The sequence below is a fragment of the Pinus tabuliformis genome, chromosome 3_1 (assembly GCF_031772625.1).
Source record: "Pinus tabuliformis cultivar Carrire ecotype Pingquan chromosome 3_1, CPIR1, whole genome shotgun sequence".
NCBI lineage: Eukaryota > Viridiplantae > Streptophyta > Pinopsida > Pinales > Pinaceae > Pinus > Pinus tabuliformis.
This window is the reverse complement of record NC_142301.1, coordinates 155,124,316-155,142,686: the sequence shown is the minus strand read 5'-3', so window position 1 is coordinate 155,142,686 and position 18,371 is coordinate 155,124,316. Positions and strand designations below refer to the sequence as shown.

The window sequence follows — 18,371 nt, the reverse complement described above, 5'->3', positions numbered from 1 at the left end:
CCAAATGATAAGGCATACCTTTAGGTTCATGAGGTCCACCTTCAAACATATGATCATGACAAATGGGTGAGGGACCATATGGCTAGCTCAGGTGACGGAGAAATGGCACAACAAGCTAGTTGGTGGCTATAAGGGGCTATTTGCTGCCGATTGAGGACCATCTCGGAGAAATTTTTTCTCCTAGGGATATCACCCACATAATGGTGGGTAACCTCTAGCTCCAACTGGGACGTGATCTCTTAGAAAAGTGGACGAAGCTACTTGAACGAGAGGTCATGAGAACTCCAGCAATCTCTTGGATACCATAGACCTGTTATTTGCACATATAAAAAACACGGGGCAACATGTTTTCGCGGTGTCTAATGAGTGCACACGCTTGGATTAGACCCATAAAATCGACTCAGAGAAGTAAAAATTCAAAAGCAGTTTCTAAATGCATCTAATCTATCATGAGAAATATCATATGACATTAGTTCTAATGCGAAAATCAGTATGCAATGCATCCTACCCTAACATGCATATGGTACAAAACTAATACTAAGTGTAATCATAAAGCCAATGCAGCCAACACATCATCAAATCAATATAAATATGCCAACCTATATGATAACTCATGCAGCAAATGCCAAAGTGAACGTGGACAGAATCACATGGATGATAGGGCCGATGGGAGGTGGGTATTAGAACTCCTAAAGATTCCTTCTCAAAGAGATGCATTTTTGAAGGCCATAAGCATATCTCAATAAGATAAGATTGAGGATCATCGCATGGATAAAGATGTAATGGCCCTAATAATAATAAAAATAAATAAAATAATATAATATTAAAATATAAGTAAATTAATAATAAACAATAAATAAAAGATAATAATAATAAATAAATAGTAAATAATAAAGAAAAGATAATAATAGATAATTAAGAGAATATAATAATAATAAATAAATAAAATAATAAATAATAAACTAGAGTTCTAAATAACTATATATGAAAGTAAACTATAAAAATACTAAGAATAAGTGAAGTTAACAAAAAGTAAAAGGAATAAAATAAAAAAGAGTTAAATTAAGAGAAATATTAAATTAAGTAAAACATAAAATAATAAAAGTTGCATGTTGACACATGGAATGTGTGCATCTGGATCCCTTTCCTTTTTTTGGTCCATTTAATGGACGATGAGGAGGATGAGATTCATCCATTCCTTCATCCATTTTCTTAGGAGAAAAGTGTTGCGAGACAAAGGATTCCCTAACAGTGGTAAGTTGATTGAGGGCTTGGGGGTGGCCAGCTGTAGAAAGATTATGTGCAACTGAGCCTATGGTTGGGTGGAGAGTCGTTCCCAAAATCTTTATTGTGGTTATCAAAATTCAAAGAGCATTCAACTCCAAAAACAAATGTAAGGAATATAATCACTACAGGTAAGTTTTTTCTGCTCATATTTTTTTAAAATTCTTTGTTAAATAGTTGAGTAGTTGGGTGTTGATTATTAATCATATAAATTGATGTATTTAATTGTATCTTTTAAATTGGGGTTGTTACAAAAGAAATCAAGTTAAAGGATCTCAATTTTTATATGACAAACGAAGATCATCAACCCTTTTTCTTGACTTTGATGGTAAATGATCGTCTGCTGCACAACTGTATATTAGATTCCAAAGCTTTGACCGATGTCATTACTAAGAAGGTTATGGATCAGTTGAAGTTGAGGATATCCAGGCCTTATCATAGTATTTGTTTCATGGATTCAAAAAAAATTGAAGTTCTTGGTGTGATTTAAGGACTTGCAGGGCTTCTTAGCAAATTTTCCATACAAGATTATCACTATGGATATCGTTGTTATTGACTTGCTAGATGTATTGGGGATGCTTCTATCAAGAATGTTTGCAACTGATCTTCGAGGATGCATCCAATTAGATCTATCCTATGTCACAATTCCAGTTGTCGAGGGTGGTATGGTCAGATTATACAGGGAATTTGAGAGAAGGCATCATGTTGGGAATCCAAGAAGGCCTGACAATGAAGAAAGTGAAACTCAAGGACATTCTACAAAATACAATGCAGTTGTAACAGAGTTGTTTCAACCTATCCAAGATTCCAATTCATCTCGTCTCACAAACAAAAAGGGAAAGAGGAAGGGATTTGATGAGACTTTACAGTACAACACTGAGAACCTCCATTAACCCAAAACAATCAGGATTCAACAAGGGACATCAGACAAGCAGCCAATGGATCCACTTGTTAGCATGCAACTTCTTTGTATTGAGCCATAGGGATGACATCTGATGCCACAGGCATCTTATTGTATCTCTAATGCTACACTCTTAGATATTTTTTATTTCCGTCATTAGACAATTTTATTTCTGTCAGTAGGTAAATTTTAGTTCCACATTTATGTTTTATGATATATGTTTCATTGTTAGAATATGACCTCTATTCCAACATATGATTTCATATTTGATATGTATATGATGATTTTGCTTTAGATTGGATATCTACCGAATGTTACTTTGTTTTCCTGGATATAGGATTTTGGATTTTCACATTCCTTCAACGAAACAACATGTCCCCAAGTAGAACCAAATGTTGACCATGTACATATCAATAGATTCCGGGTAGCACTTGTAAAAATCTTTGTTTTCCCACCCCGGTTTTCAGTTTCTCCTTATTTCTCCCATGTAGTTAAATGCCCATTCCCATAACCATACATTTAAAGGACTGAAAAAAAAATATTGCTGAAAACACAAATTCTGGAAATTTTTCAGAATGCTGGAAATTGCAGAATTAAAAATCAGCAATCAAAAACAGCCATTAAAACACATTAAAACACTGATATTTTTGGTCAACTTGACCCTGGAAAAACCTCCTACAACTCTTGGGGAAAACCAGTTTGAGAGCTCTTCTTTATTTCTGAAAATTGCCTTTTTACAGTGAGAATTATTCAGCAAAAATCAGCAAGCAAATTTACAACTTATCTCCTTTCCCGTGCCTCACAGCAATCTGGAAATTTCAACAAACAGGACAACAATAAATGTTGTACGACCTCCGTTTTGTGTGCAGAAAAATCAGCAAACTGCTCCTCGATTTTTGTGCAAAAATCTGCCTTTCACTATGTGCTGAATCAGCTGTACAAATCTGCTCAACTGCTGCCTTGGAATGTGTGCCAAGCTGCTGTCTCCTTCTCCTCCCTGCTCAGAAATCTCTCTTGCTCTCTTGCTCTCCTTCTCCCAATCTGCTCATGAAAGAATGAATGACCTTTTCCTCCTTTAATATAACTCCAAGTGACTTTTGGGTGATCCAAGTGACTTTTGGGTGATCTCTAAATCCAATGGCTGAAATAGATTTAGATCATTGGTTGAGATTAAATGCTCATTTAAATCTCACTTTCTATTTTTTAATTCACCCCACTTTAATAAAGACCCACTTAGTCATTTATTTCCAAAGTCACTTTTCCTTTCTAATTTTTCATTTACTTTAAAATTAGACTTAGTAACTTTATCACTTAAAGTCACTTTTAAATTAGATTTAACTTTATAAAATTATAAAGTCACTTTAGGAGAAAAATTAAATTTCTTTTGGACACTTTTCCCTAGGCCAAAGATCAAAGCCTAAGGGAACCACCTGTCCTCCGGTACCAAATTTCAACACTCCCTCTTACCGAGGAAGGTGTTCCTCACCACACCCATCTTGTCCCTGAAGTAGACATGCTTGCCCCGTGGTAAGGCTTTGGTAAGGATATCTACAACCTGCTCATCAGTGGAAATATACTCAAGCTTCACAGCTCCCTTCTGAACATAGTCTCTGATGAAATGATATCTGATCCCGATATGCTTTGACCTGTCATGAAATACTGGATTCTCCGTGAGTTTAATGCAACTCTGATTATCACAGTAAATCACTGAAGGTCTCAACGGCTGACCAAATAAGCCAAACAACATCTTGCGAAGCCAGATAGCCTCACAACTAGCTAGACTGGTTGCCATATACTCTGCTTCCGCTGAACTCAGTGCTACTGACTGCTGCTTTCGGCTGAACCATGACACTACTGTGAACCCAACCCAAAACAACACCCTGAAGTGCTCTTCCTATCAGAAGCACAACCTGCCCAATCAGAATCAGTGTACCCTGCCAATCTCACTCCATCTCCCTGCCTGTAGTCCAGACCATAATCCACTGTCCCCTGCAAGTACCGCAAAATGTGTTTTGCAGCCACCCAGTGAACCTTCCTAGGCTCACACATAAACTGACTCATCGTGTTGACTGCAAAACAGATATCTGGTCTAGTGTTGACCAAATACATCAAGGAACCAATCAGCTGCCTGTACAATGTGGGATCCACCAACTCGGAATCCGAAGCATGAAGCTTCTTCCAGTTGGTGATCATCGGTGTCGACATGGGTCTACAATCCTCCATGTGGAATCTGCTAAGGATGTCCACAATATACTTCCCCTGCCCCAGGAAGAAATGCCCCTCCTCCTGCCACACCTCCAAACCAAAAAAGTAATGCATCAAACCGATGTCCTTCATCTCAAACTCCGCCGCAAGATCTCTCTTGCAGTGCTCTATGAGTCTCTCTGCACCTGTAATGATCAAGTCATCCACATACAGCACCAGAATGAGAGGCTCCTCACCAATCACAATAAAGTAAAGGTTCGGATCTGCCTCACTCTTTGTGAAACCCATCCCCTGCAAATATGTATCTATCCTGGAGTACCAAGCTCTGGGAGCTTGCTTCAGGCCATAAAGGGCCTTCTTCAGTCTGCACACATGGGACTCCTTCCCATGCACCTCAAAGCCCTGTGGCTGCTCAATGTACACCTCCTCCTGTATGAAGCCATTGAGAAATGCGGTCTTCACATCCATCTGGTGGATCTTCCAACCCATCTCTGCTGCTATCGATATAATGGAGTGGATCGAAGTATATCGAGCCACGGGAGCGAAGGTCTCCTCATAATCAACTCCCTCTACCTGGGAGAACCCTCTAGCCACAAACCTCGCTTTGAATTTCTCAATGCTGCCATCTGCAGCATGCTTTACCTTGTAAAGCCATCTGGAAGTAACCACGGATTTGCCCTCAGGCCTCGGCACCACCTCCCAAACATCATTCTTCATGATAGAAGAATACTCCTCCTGCATGGCCTCTCTCCAGACTTGCTGGCTAGCTGCCTCCTCATAGCTAGAAGGCTCAGAGTCAAGGATGCTGGTAACCATCGCCATATAGCTACAAAACCTCTCAGGTGGTCTACTCTCTCTGACTGGCCTCTTCGGCTCAGCAACAGATGTGGCATCTCTCAAGGTGTCCTGAAGCCACTTGGGCTTCCTCTTCCCTGAGCGCACTTCTCCCACCGGAGAATGAAACTCCTCCTCCTCATCATCATCAGTAGCCTGAACTCCTGACTGTCTGTCTGTTGTCCTCCTGCCTGCACCTGAACCTGTAGAAGCTGAGGTACCGTGTGAACTGTCCATCAGTGGACTCCCTAGTGAACTGCTATGTGAACTGCTCTGCATGCTGCCCGGAGCACCACCCCTCTGGCTCGATGAGCCACTGCTCACTAACGGACCTGACATCCTCATAGATGTACCTCCTGATCCTTCTGATCCCTGCCCACTGGATCCCTGCGACTGACTCAACTGCTGCTGAGGGTCTGGCTGATCCAGATACTCTAACTCCCGTGACCTCCTAAAGGCCCTGTCCTCCTCGAACTTCACATCCCGTCTGACAACAACTCTCCTCTGTGCAGGAATGTAAATCCGAAAGGCCTTTGAGGTCTCACTGTAGCCCACAAAGATACCCTTCTCTGCGGTGGGCTCTAGTTTGGTCCTCTTCTCCTTGGGTATATAGGAGTATGCAATGCATCCAAAGATATGAAGATGACCAAGATCAGGCTTCTTCCCAGAGAAAGCCTCCTCCGGAGTCATGTGCCCCAAGGCACGATGCGGACTCCTGTTCTGCAAGTAAACAGCTGTGTTGCAGGTCTCTGCCCACAAGAACAATGGCAACCCCTGATCATGTATCATGGCTTTGGCAGCCCCTATGATGGATCTGTTCTTCCTCTCCGCAACCCCATTCTGCTGGGGGTTGTAAGGAATAGTGAACTCCCTCCTAATGCCTGCCTCCGCACAATAGTCAACAAACTCTCCAAGGGTGTACTCTCCTCCATTGTCCGACCTCAAGGACTTGATCTTTCGACCTGTCTGAGTCTCCATAAGAGCTCTGAACTCCTGAAACCGCTTGAATACCTCACTCTTGGTCTTCAAAAAATAAATCCAGGTCCTCCTGGAGTGATCATCAATGAATAACACATAGTACTCATATCCACTCAAGGAAACATGAGACATCCGACCGCTCACATCGGAATGAATCAAATCAAGTATCCCCGTCGCTCTGCTGTCACTGCTGGGAAAAGGGGATTTGGCAAACTTGCCCATCGCACAACCTCTGCAAGTATCAAAGTGATCAGTACTGAAATCTGGCACACCTGTAGTGATCTCCCGCAATGTCCTCAAGGCTCCATGATACATATGTCCCATCCTGCAGTGCCAAATCTCACACAGCTCAGAACTGCTAGCTCTGCTGTCGGAACTACTGCTCAATGCCAAAAGGGGTTGGAATGCAAACTTGTACACCTTTGCATGGCGTACACCTATCACTCTAGCTGAATCAGCTGGAGTGCCCCTGGGATACATCAACACTTGTCCTCCCCTGAACAGTACCTCATATCCTCTGTCCTCCAAAGCTGAGATGGATATGAGGTTCTTCCTCATCCCTAGCACATAAAGAACCTCTGACACCTTCAAGGGAGGTTTGGACTCCCTCTGAAATGTCACTGTCCCCACCCCGACTGCTCTAACAACTCTGTCATCACCGAGTACTACCTCAATATCAATGCCACTCTCTAAAAGCTCTGAGAAGTACTCACGGACTCCTGTCATATGACGTGAAGCCCCACTATCCACATACCAGATACCTGAAGATGCTCCGCTAATCGAGGGAAAAGCATGCTCCCTCTGAACCTGTGTGACAGGTGATCCTGCACTAGAGGACTCACAAGTAGTGAACGCAAACTCTCGGTCAAAACGACCAGCAAAGTCCTCAATCTCTGCTGAAGCTGCCACATCCTGGTTCTTCCCCTTCTTCTTCTTCTTCTCCGGACACACAACTGCATAGTGTCCCATCTTTTGACAATTCCAACACTTCACCTTGGAATAGTCTTTCTGTGTGTTCCCTTGTTTACCTTTACCTTTGCCTTTGCCCCCACCACCGCTTGTGGAAGCCTGCTTCTTCCCTTTGCCTTTCTTGCCTCCTGCCACCAGTGCTACATCCTCATCCTGCTCAACTGGCTTGACTGCCCCAAGCTGACCTTTCCTGATCTCTGTCTGAATGCAATCATCCCAAAACCTCTCCCATGTGGGAAGGGTCTCACATGCACAAACCCCATCAGCAAAGTTCAACTATGAACGGGGGAAGCCATTCACTGCAATCCGCACCAACTCAGTGGGTGGAATGGCCTCTCCAATCGCTGCCAACTCATCTCTCACATTGGTAATCTTTGTGAGATATTCAGCTGCACTATCATTACCCATCTTAATGTTCTTCAGCTTCTCCTTCAGGACCATCTTCCGGTTCTCATTGGTACTCTGGTAGAGATTGGACAATGCTGTCCACATCTCATGGGCATTGCTCTTTCCTCTCACATGAGGAATGCAATGGTCTTTGATTCCGTCTAGAATCAGTCTCTTACCCTTATTGTTCTTCTTTTTATACTCAGCCAATTGAGTAACATCAGTGGGCACAACAATAGGGTTCTGTGCGGTATGCACCATGATATCCCAGACTTCTGCCTCCTCAAAGATACTCTGCATTTTCTCCTTCCAAACGCTGTAATTTATATGCCCATCCAACCTATCCTCCACCCTCAATCTCAATGACATCCTGCTGTCCTAAAACTGAAAAATAGCACTGCTGTAGTAAAGATAAAACTGTTGTTTATGAAAAAATCAGCTTGCTGGAATTTTATGAGTGAAAAATCAGCAACTGTAATTTTTCCTTTTGCTGTCCCAAACTGCTCTTCAGCACTCAAGCTCTGATACCATGTAAAAATCTCTGTTTTCCCACCCCGGTTTTCAGTTTCTCCTTATTTCTCCCATGTAGTTAAATGCCCATTCCCATAACCATACATTTAACAGACTGGAAAAAAAAATATTGCTGAAAACACAAATTCTGGAAATTTTTCAAAATGCTGAAAATTGCAAAATTAAAAATCAGCAATAAAAAACAGTGATTAAAACACATTAAAACACTGATATTTTTGGTCAACTTGACCCTGGAAAAACCCCCTACAACTCTTGGGGAAAACCAGTTTGAGAGCTCTTCTTTATTTCTGAAAATTGCCTTTTTACAGTGAGAATTATTCAGCAAAAATCAGCAAGCAAATTTACAACTTATCTCCTTTCCCGTGCCTCACAGCAATCTGGAAATTACAGCAAACAGGACAGCAATAAATGCTATATGGCCTCCATTTTGTGTGCAGAAAAATCAGCAAACTGCTCCTCGATTTTTGTGCAAAAATCTGCCTTTCACTATGCGCTGAATCAGCTGTACAAATCTGCTCAACTGCTGCCTTGGAATGTGTGCCAAGCTGCTGTCTCCTTCTCCTCCCTGCTCAGAAATCTCTCTTGCTCTCTTGCTCTCCTTCTTCTAATCTTCTCATGAAAGAATGAATGACCTGTTCCTCCTTTAATATAACTCCAAGTGACTTTTTGGTGATCCAAGTGACTTTTGGGTGATCTCTAAATCCAATGGCTGAAATAGATTTAGATCAATGGTTGAGATTAAATGCTCATTTAAATCTCACTTTCTATTTTTTAATTCACCCCACTTTAATAAAGACCCACTTAGTCATTTATTTCCAAAGTCACTTTTCCTTTCTAATTTTTCATTTACTTTAAAATTAGACTTAGTAACTTTATCACTTAAAGTCACTTTTAAATTAGATTTAACTTTATAAAATTATAAAGTCACTTTTGGAGAAAAATTAAATTTTTTTGGACACTTTTCCCTAGGCCAAAGATCAAAGCCTAAGGGAACCACCTGTCCTCCGGTACCAAATTTCAACAGCACTGTTATTGATGGGTGCAACAGTTCTATGGTTCCTGAAAGTGGGGCAAAAAATCCAATGGTCTCTGGAGAAAAGACCATGTTATGGCATCAAAGGCTTGGGCATATTGGAGAGAAGGGCTTTCGAATACTGCATAGTAATGGTATGATAGAAGGTATGTCTAATTTCTTTCTGGATTTTGATTTCTATGAACATTGTGTATATGGAAACCAAAATCGGATGATATTATAGCTTGTGCACAATGATGTGTTTGGACCTGTGTCGGTTCTATCACTAGGTAAGTCTTTGTACTATGTCTCATTTATGAATGATTTCTCGAGGAATACATGGATATATTTCCTTATGAAGAAATCTAAAGTCTTTAACAAGTTTAAAGAATTTAAAGTTCTAGTGAAAAATAAGACAAAGAAGAAGATTAAGGTGTTGAGGACATATCATGGTGGAGAGTTTTGCAAGAAGGAATTTGAAGAGCTCTATAAGAAGTGTAGTATAGCATGGCAAAAGGCTACTCCATATACACCTTAACAAAATGGTGTTGCTGAAAGAATGAACAGACGTTGATGGAAAAGGTAAAAAGCATGGTCAGTGGCGTTGGATTAGGGCATGAATTTTGGGCAGAGGCAGTGGATACTGCATGTTAGCTGTTTAACAGATCACCTTCATTAGCGTTGGAGGATAAGACTCCACAAGGTATGGACTGGTAAGAAACCCTCTCTTTCACATCTGAGAGTATTTGGATATGATGCATATGTACATGTTCCAAAGGAGAAAAGAACTAAGTTGGATAGTAAATCTAAAAGGTGTATCTTTATTGGGTATAAGGATGGTTTAAAAGGTTATAAGCTTTGGAACCCAAAAACAAAGAAGGTTGTGTACAACCAAGATGTGGTGTTTAGAGAGGTGAAAGATGTTGTTAAACACGAAGTCCTACCAAAGGAACTTAAAAAGATAGAGTTGAATTAAAGGAGGAAGAATCCAACTCTACAGTAGAACAAGAATCAGAAGAGGAAGAGCCACTAACTCCAGTTTTGAGAAAATCAGTTCGAGAGAGAAGGCAACTAGGAGGTATAGTCTATCTGCTTTCTGTTCAAATTTTGCTTTATCTATTATTGATGATGATCCCAGAACTGTCAGGGAGGCAGTGGATTTAGAGGATAGAAAACTCTAAAAAGAGGCCATGGTTGATGAAATGGTATCTTTGGACAAAAATGAGGCTTGGGATCTATTGGAGTTATCGGCTGGAAGGAAACCCATTGACAACAAGTGGGTGTTTAAGAAGAAACTGAATTCAAAAGGCAAGGTGGAGAAATACAAAGCTCGGTTGGTAGAAAAAGGTTCTTTTCAGGTGCCAGGAATTGATTTGGTGATATCTTTTCTCCTGTTGCCAAGTTAGTTTCTATTAGATCACTTTTATCTATTGTTGTTGCATTTGATTTTGAGTTAGAACAGATGGATGTGAAGACAATATTTCGTCACGGGGATCTGGAAGAAGAGATCTATAGGAAGCAACCTGAAGCCTTTGCGGTGAAGGGTAAGAAAGAATTTGTATGTAGGTTAAAAATGTCTCTATATGGGTTAAAATAGTCACCAAGGATGTGGTATCAGAAATTGATACATATATATGGGGACTTGGCTTCAGAAGGAGCAAAGTGGATCACTGTGTGTATTTTAAATTAATTGGTGACCGTGTTATTTATTTGGTCTTGTATGTGGATGATATGTCGTTGATTGGAAATAATAAAGAAATTATTCAGGATTTGAAGACCCAATTGTCCTCCAAATTCGATAAGAAGGATTTTGGTACTGCAAACTATATTTTGGACATGGAAATTAAACAAGATCGGAAATAAAAGAAGCCTTGGTTAAACCAAAGGAAGTATGTCGAGACAATATTGTAGAGGTTTAATATGTAGGATAGTAAACCGATGAACGTTCCTATTCTTGTAGGTGTAAAGTTATTTGTTGAATAATGTCCCAAGACACAAGAAAAGGAAGAGGACATGTCCTGTGTTCCATATGCGAGTGTAGTTGGTAGCCTGATGCATGCAATGGTCTGTACTAGACCAAACATTACATATGCAGTGGGAGTATTGAGTAGGCTTATGTCAAAACCAGGGGAGGAGAAGGAGCATTGGACAACAGTGAAGCGGGTTTTCAGGTTTTTGCATGCCACTAGTGATTATGGTTTGTGCTACCAAGGAAGATTAAGATTGGACAGAGTTTTGGACATTCATGGCTTTGTCAGACTGGGCTGGAGATCTGGATCAGAGAAGATCTACAAGTGGTACGTGTTTAACCTATTTGGAGGAGCAGTCAGTTGGATGAGCAAGAGACAGTCTGTAGTGACACTTTCAACTATAGAGACAGAATACATTCTAGCCACTCATGCAAGTAAGGAAGCAGTTTGCTTGTAGAGATTGTGTTTAATTATGGGGTTGGTAGAACGAGCTATAAGGATAGACTGTGACAACCAAAGTGCAATTTTCTTGGCAAAGAACCTTGCTTATCATTCAAAGACAAAGCACATTGATGTTCAATATCACTTTGTGAGGGATATGGTTGAGGACAAAAAGGTGTTGCTGGTAAAGGTGGACACTTTGAAGAATGTTGCAGATGCATTGACGAAGTCTGTGAGCACTGAGAAGTTTTCTTGGTGTAGAGAAACAATGGGCGTTGCAAGGTTGGACCAATGACTAAGCTCTCTTGTGACCCCCTGTGTGGAAAGAAAACAACAAGTGGGAGAATGTTGGGTGTGTGTTATATTCTTTTCACGACTAGGCCCACGTGCTGTGCGTTGTGCTAGGCGTAGCGGGGGCGACAAACCCCCTGTCATACCTCCCCCCTGCACGGGGTTCGAGGCAATGCCCCAAGAATTTTATTCTTATGCGAACACAATAATAGTTGGGTGGACCCAAGGATGGGGGGCGAACGCAAAGACGGTGGGTGGAGCTACCCATTGCTTTGTGCATGGGTTTTGCGTATGGTTTTGGACATGGTTTTTTGCCTATGGTATTTTGTAGATCTGGTCAAGGGAACTACAACTATGTTCTAATTGAAGGTTAGTAGGTTGGGGTTTATGAATGCTTCGACATGTATATACATGTATTGTAACATTTAAAGGAATATAATGAAAAATCAATCTGATAGTCCCGATTTTGGGATTCAGGGGAAAATCTTTGTTTATATTTGTTTTATGTTCTCACCATTGTATATTGTTCTATTTTAAGAATTTGCTTGCAGGTGATTTTTGTACATGGTTAAAACCTACATTCTGTAAATAACAGTATGCTAGTAGATGTTCGTTATCTTAGTTTGTAGAAATTGAGAGAAATTAAAGTTGATTTAGCTTTTAAAGATATTTAAAATAGACATCTGAACAAAATTATATGACATCCTAGATGGAAATCAATTGGAATGGAGTTGGCCATAGTCTTAGGCTGATTGCTAGTTGTAGGTTTTATATTCTGTATATTTTTTCTTTATTTTTTTCCATAAAACTCTGCAACTATGCTAAAATCAGAGCAATTTATCAAAATATACCTATCCCTCAAGAGATAAATTTTACTAATCGAATTATTAGAATGTTGATCCTTTCAGAAATAAACATGAATGAAATTTGAAGTTTTTCTGAACTGTGTTCGGAGGACCTTGAAATGCAGAGAGCTGTTCCTTATAGAAATTGATATTGCTAAGCAATATCAAGACACACGTACTTTCGTATATATTGTCCCAAAAGTGATAATTTTGTATGGGTGGAGTTTAAGATGTTAAGATCTCATTTGCATAATCATATCCACAAAACATGTAAATAATAAATAAGGCGAGATTAAGAATCTTACTGTACACTCTTTGGGATAATCTTCAGTTTTTGACGGATCACACCATTCATGAATGCTCCAAAGTCAAACGGCTGTGATTTTGATCCTCCGGAGTTCTTCTTGGCGGACAAGTATCGCGAGTAACGTCTAGGAGACTCACTATTTATATTTTCCAAACTGACTGTTACTGCAGATTCGCTATCAGCTGCTGAGTCAATGAGGAAATTGTAAAAGTCCTGTCAGAAACACAAAAGAATCGACTGTCATAATATGTACTTATGAATAGAAATTTGTTGGCATAAGCAAAACATTTTCAGCATGCACGTACCTCTATCATGTTAAAAATAATACATTGTATTCATGTATGCTATGGGAATAGAATTGCAAGCACACAATACAACACACACAGACCAAAGTATTTAGACTGCACTATTTATAACACAGTCTCTATTTAAAACAAATCTAATTGACCCTATATATATATGCCGAATCAGTTGCAGAAAACATGAAATATAGATTTAACCTTTGGGTTAATGATGATCATTGAAGCATTAATCATTTAGTACACATATAACATCAACCATCTAGAAATTATAATTTATAGCTTATAACATTGTTATCAGATAATCAATTATCAACTTTAAAGTTTAAACACATGAAAATTTTCATCAACAAATGGTAAAAGATAACATCAACCACGAAATGAAATAAAGCATCATATTCATTGCCAAAGAGTTGTAAGTCACAGTCAACATTTTAAAGGTAAGTTCAAAGTTCAAACTTAAATTGTCATATAATGTTTACAAAATAGGCCATAATAAAGACATAGTACTAAGTTCTAGAGACTATGTGTAAACAAAAAAATAAAAAGATATCTAGTATCTGCTAAACTATTCTCTCCCCACACGACAATGTTGGAATATTCAACAATACTGATATGGGCGGGGGGAATCAATATTAACAATTTTTAACTTAAAAAACTTGTAATGCATCCACATATATAAAGAAAAACACATAAATATACAAAGTATAGATATTTTTACATGGAAGCCCAAAGCGGGAGAAAACCACGTAATGCTTTTCTTAATATATACAAAGAGTGCATTCAAATTTATCAGGACCAACTTCTTGGTTTATCAACACCAACTGAAAGGAAGCACCAACTCCTTGCTTTATCAACACCAAAGCTTGTACAAGAGTCAATATTAGTCAAAGAAATTATGCCTTCCCAGTAGCTGCTCCTATGTCCTTCACACGAGAACTAGGTTTCCAAAACACGAACTTCTTAGCAACATAACTTCCCTCAACAAATGATCCTTGAACTAGGCCTTCTTATCAAGAGAACTCGCCCTCAACAACCAGGACAAAAACCTTCAAAAAGTGTGCCAAAAATCCTTCCAAAATAAGCCAAAAATACTTTCCAAAATAAAGCCCAAAACCCTTCATAATATGCCATAAATCATTCCCACAAAGTCTCTCCAAATCAGCTCAACCTCACTTCTGTTTCACAAGGTATGAACTTTAGAATTCCTTATTTTCTTCACTCGTTTGAATAGATCCGAATATACTTGAGCAAATGACTTGAAATGCTCCTTCTCGTGCCTATTTATAGTGCATTCGGGGTCTACACTAGGCCGATCTGTCCACCAGTTGGACTACCTTGTGCAACTGGCAAAATGTGTAGTGAATTTTTGAAAAATCATTTCTCCTCAACCGTGAGTAGTTAGAGGGACCGCCATATACCACTGGAAATGTCTCAGAATAAGCTTTCCACTCATATATGTTAAGCTTCAATTTGAGCAAGGTAAATGGAGTTAAAATGCATTCAAAGATAGGGTATCCAAATGGGGCATCAAAAATACAAAAACAATATTTCTCAATGTGCTATTTGAATATGTAACTTTCTCCTTCATTTGGATAGCCTTTGACATCAATGACAACTTCTTTCAACAATCTCACCCTTTGTGATTCATGGAAACCATCATACTCCCCATATGATCATGCTCCCCATGTCTTTGTGCTCCTTAATCTTTTTATCTCCCTTTGGCATCAATGGAAAAGGGTAACTCCCCCTGGAATTGTCTCTCCCCTTGTCTTTCTTTGCTGAAGATTGTGCAAATCAATTTGGAGTGAAATTAGACATAGTTTCTGTCTGAGATACTCAAATGTTTCTTTGGGAAGTGGTTTGGCGAAGATGTCTGCAATTTGTTCCTTCGTTGAACATACTCTAGCTTTTGATATTCTTTTATGTGACTTTCTCCCTTAGAAAGTGAAACTTGATAGGAATATGCTTGGTCTTGGAATGCATCATTGGATCTTTGGAGATGCTTATTGCACTGGTGTTATCACAAAATATCAAAATATGCTCATCAAATTTTACTTGTATGTCTTGCAAGATTTGATTCATCCAAAAGGGCCTGAGTACAACATGTTGCAGCTACAATATATTCTCCTTCTATTGTAGACAATGATACTGAAGAATGCTTCTTGCTCAACTAGGATTCTAAACAATCTCCCAAGTAGAAGGATACTCCACTTGTGCATATTATTTCCTCTATACTTCTTGCCCAATCTACATTTATGTAAGCTACCAGGGTCAATTCCTTTCCTTTCGGATACCACAACCCAAATTTTGTTGCCTCTTTGAGATATTTGAAGATCCTTTTCACTGCTAGAACATGGGTTTTGTTTGGTGCTACTTGAAATCTTGCAACCTATCAAACTGCTTGCATTACACCTATTCTTGAAGTTGTCACATAAAGTAGGCCACCAATCATTGATCTATAGAGTCTTTGATCTACTTCATTGGATTTATCTTCCTTGCTCAACTTGCATCTGGTGACCATAGGAGAGCTCACATGTTTGTCGTCTTCCATTTTGAACTTTTTCAACATTTCATTGATGTACTTGGTTTGAGAGATGAAAATGGCTCCATCTAGTTGAGATATCAGGAGTCCCAAAAAAAAAATTCAACTCCCCAAGCAAATATATTTCAAATTCATTCAACATATCTTTGTAAAGTTTTGATTTTATCTATGATCATCAGTTCAAAGATGATGTCATCAATGTATACTTCAATGATGATCATATTGTCTTGATCCTCCTTTATGTAGAGATTATTGTCTGCATTTCTCTTTATGAATCCTTTTTGTTGCAAATATTTGTCCAATCGTGAGTCTAGGGGTTTGCTTAAATTCATACATGGCTTTCTTCAATCTGCAAACATAGTCTTCATCTTTTGATAATATGAATCCTTTTGGTTGTTCTATGTAGACTTCTTCTTCTAGCTCCCCATTAACAAAGACTGATTTTACATCCATTTGATACACTTTGATTATTTTGGAACATGCATATGCCAATAATATTCTGATTGCTTCCATTTGGCTATTGGAGGAGAAGTTTCTTGAAAGTCTATCCCTTCAACTTGGGCATATCCTTTGCACACTAGCCTTGCTTTGTTTCTGGTCACATTTCCATCCTCATTTAGTTTGTTTCTGAAGACCCATTTTGTACCAATCACATTTTTTTTCTTAGGTCTTGGAACAAGTTCCCATGTCTCATTCTTCTCAATTTTAATTAGTTTTTGTTAACCACCACTTGTGGGTGATCCCATAGGAGATTTTTTTCTCCTAGATTTGTATTCAACCGGCCGCTAATAACCCTCGACAACCACCAATGTAGTCAATATTGTGCTAGATGATCTCCACTCCCTGAGTTAGTCATATGTCCCCTTGCTCATCTCTTGAGATTGTATGGTTGAAGGTGGGTCGTTTGATCCTAAAGGTATGCCTTTCACTGTGCAAACAGGTGCTTATACTTGTTTTTCCTTGGGCACGTTTGGGTTATGGATTATGGGGTGACTTGGAAGGAGAAGGGGTTTCGATTGTAGTCTTGTTCCCTAACCTTAAATGGGGGTTAATCCTCAACCATAGTCTCGTGGGATCTCTGCTACTGGCTTATAGCTTCAGGATGGGCACTACTTGGGAAACCCTAATTTTGATAGCGTTGTTTCGTTTTCGTGTTTCATATTTTTCATTCCCCTTTGCACATTACATACCCTATTTAATCATCTTCCCTCTTTGGTTCCACATGTCCACTGGGTCCACAATGCTCTAGTACACCCCATCCCTTGTCCACATGTCTGAGTCAGGGCTAGAACGTTGCCCTGGAGGTTGATGCAGAGAAAAAAAAGAAGATTAAAAGCATATCATGACAACATACAAAAAGAAATAATACCACAAAATGCAAAAGATGGTCGGGACAATAAAAATAACGTGTGGGCAAAAGCCAAACATGAGCTTTACCCTTTGTCATTATGGCCATGACCCTGGTTCCTAGGCCCCCCTTGAGTGCCCCCTGTTAGGATATTCGACGCATAGGAAATAGTCAAGTATAACTTGGTCTAGTGTAGAGTTAGGTAAAGTGTGTTTCTTTACTATGTACATTTGTAACTTACAATCTGACGGTCACGATATGTTCTAGACATGAAGTGATCCAAAGGTTCATTCTCTCCTCGGTATTACTGACACTTGATCCATGGCTTAACACCCGATTGGTTCATGATCTCTATTTAAAGAGCATGGAGGGTCATTTGTAGGGTGACCATTCATGAGAGAAGCTTATGTAAATTTTCTTTCTTTTATTAATAGATTGCATGAAGTGGCAAAGTTGGCTCAGGCCGTGGGATGTTTCCCTCTTTGAGGGTTTTAACCACGTCAAGAATAATGGTGTATTGATTTGTGATCTATTTGTGAGCGGTGTCCTTTGGTCTTCTATCTGAGGAACTTGCCCTGTAAATTCCTATATGGTATCAGAGCTATTTGAGGGCCGCATCCATTGGTGATCCAAATCCGAAGCCAGTACAACTGCATCCGATTGTTGTTTCCTAGATCTACTCTTTCTGACTAGTTTCGAGCCAAGAGGATTGCCCTATTGTGTTAGCAACATCTGTTCCAGTGAGGAACTCCTTTCGTTTCACGCGAAAAGGTTTCAGGTAGCCCAGCTACGTCATTTTTAAGATCTGGAGGTATACAATTTTTTTTGCAGTTCTAGTTACTCATCTCTCTGTTTATTTCGGTTTATTTAGCTCTCTATTTTTTATTACTGGATCTATACCTTTCATTTCTACGTATGCTATTTGCCTTGTAACTGTGTGATCTGGGCAAATCAGAAACATAAAGAAAGGATTTTTCTCATGAGTATGTTCTTTTCCGCCGCACCTTAGTGTGATCTCGGAAAATCAGAAACATTGAGGAAAATATTTAGTTTTCGGTGAAAGCTAACTTCAAACCGTAAGGTTTGGTTTTTTTTTTGCATGTCCGTGTTGGGTTGTGTGGTTTTTTGTTTTGTATGTTTTGTAGGCAAAAAAAGCTTTTTCAAGTAAGCACACACCCCAAAGCTTCAATGACTAAAAAAAATAAAAAAAAATATCCCTCTTTC

The 18,371-nt window shown here is 39.4% G+C and overlaps 1 protein-coding gene across 1 annotated transcript in view; it reads right to left on the bottom strand.

The window, feature by feature from the left end:
• LOC149186257 (serine carboxypeptidase-like 51) overlaps positions 1 to 18,371 on the bottom strand; it is a 129,933-nt gene that overhangs the window by 15,355 nt on the left and 96,207 nt on the right. The window contains exon 12 of the mRNA XM_089409278.1: positions 12,954 to 13,168. Within this exon, the coding sequence (XP_089265404.1) occupies positions 12,954 to 13,168 (215 nt within the window). The remainder of the gene's footprint in view (positions 1 to 12,953; positions 13,169 to 18,371) is intronic.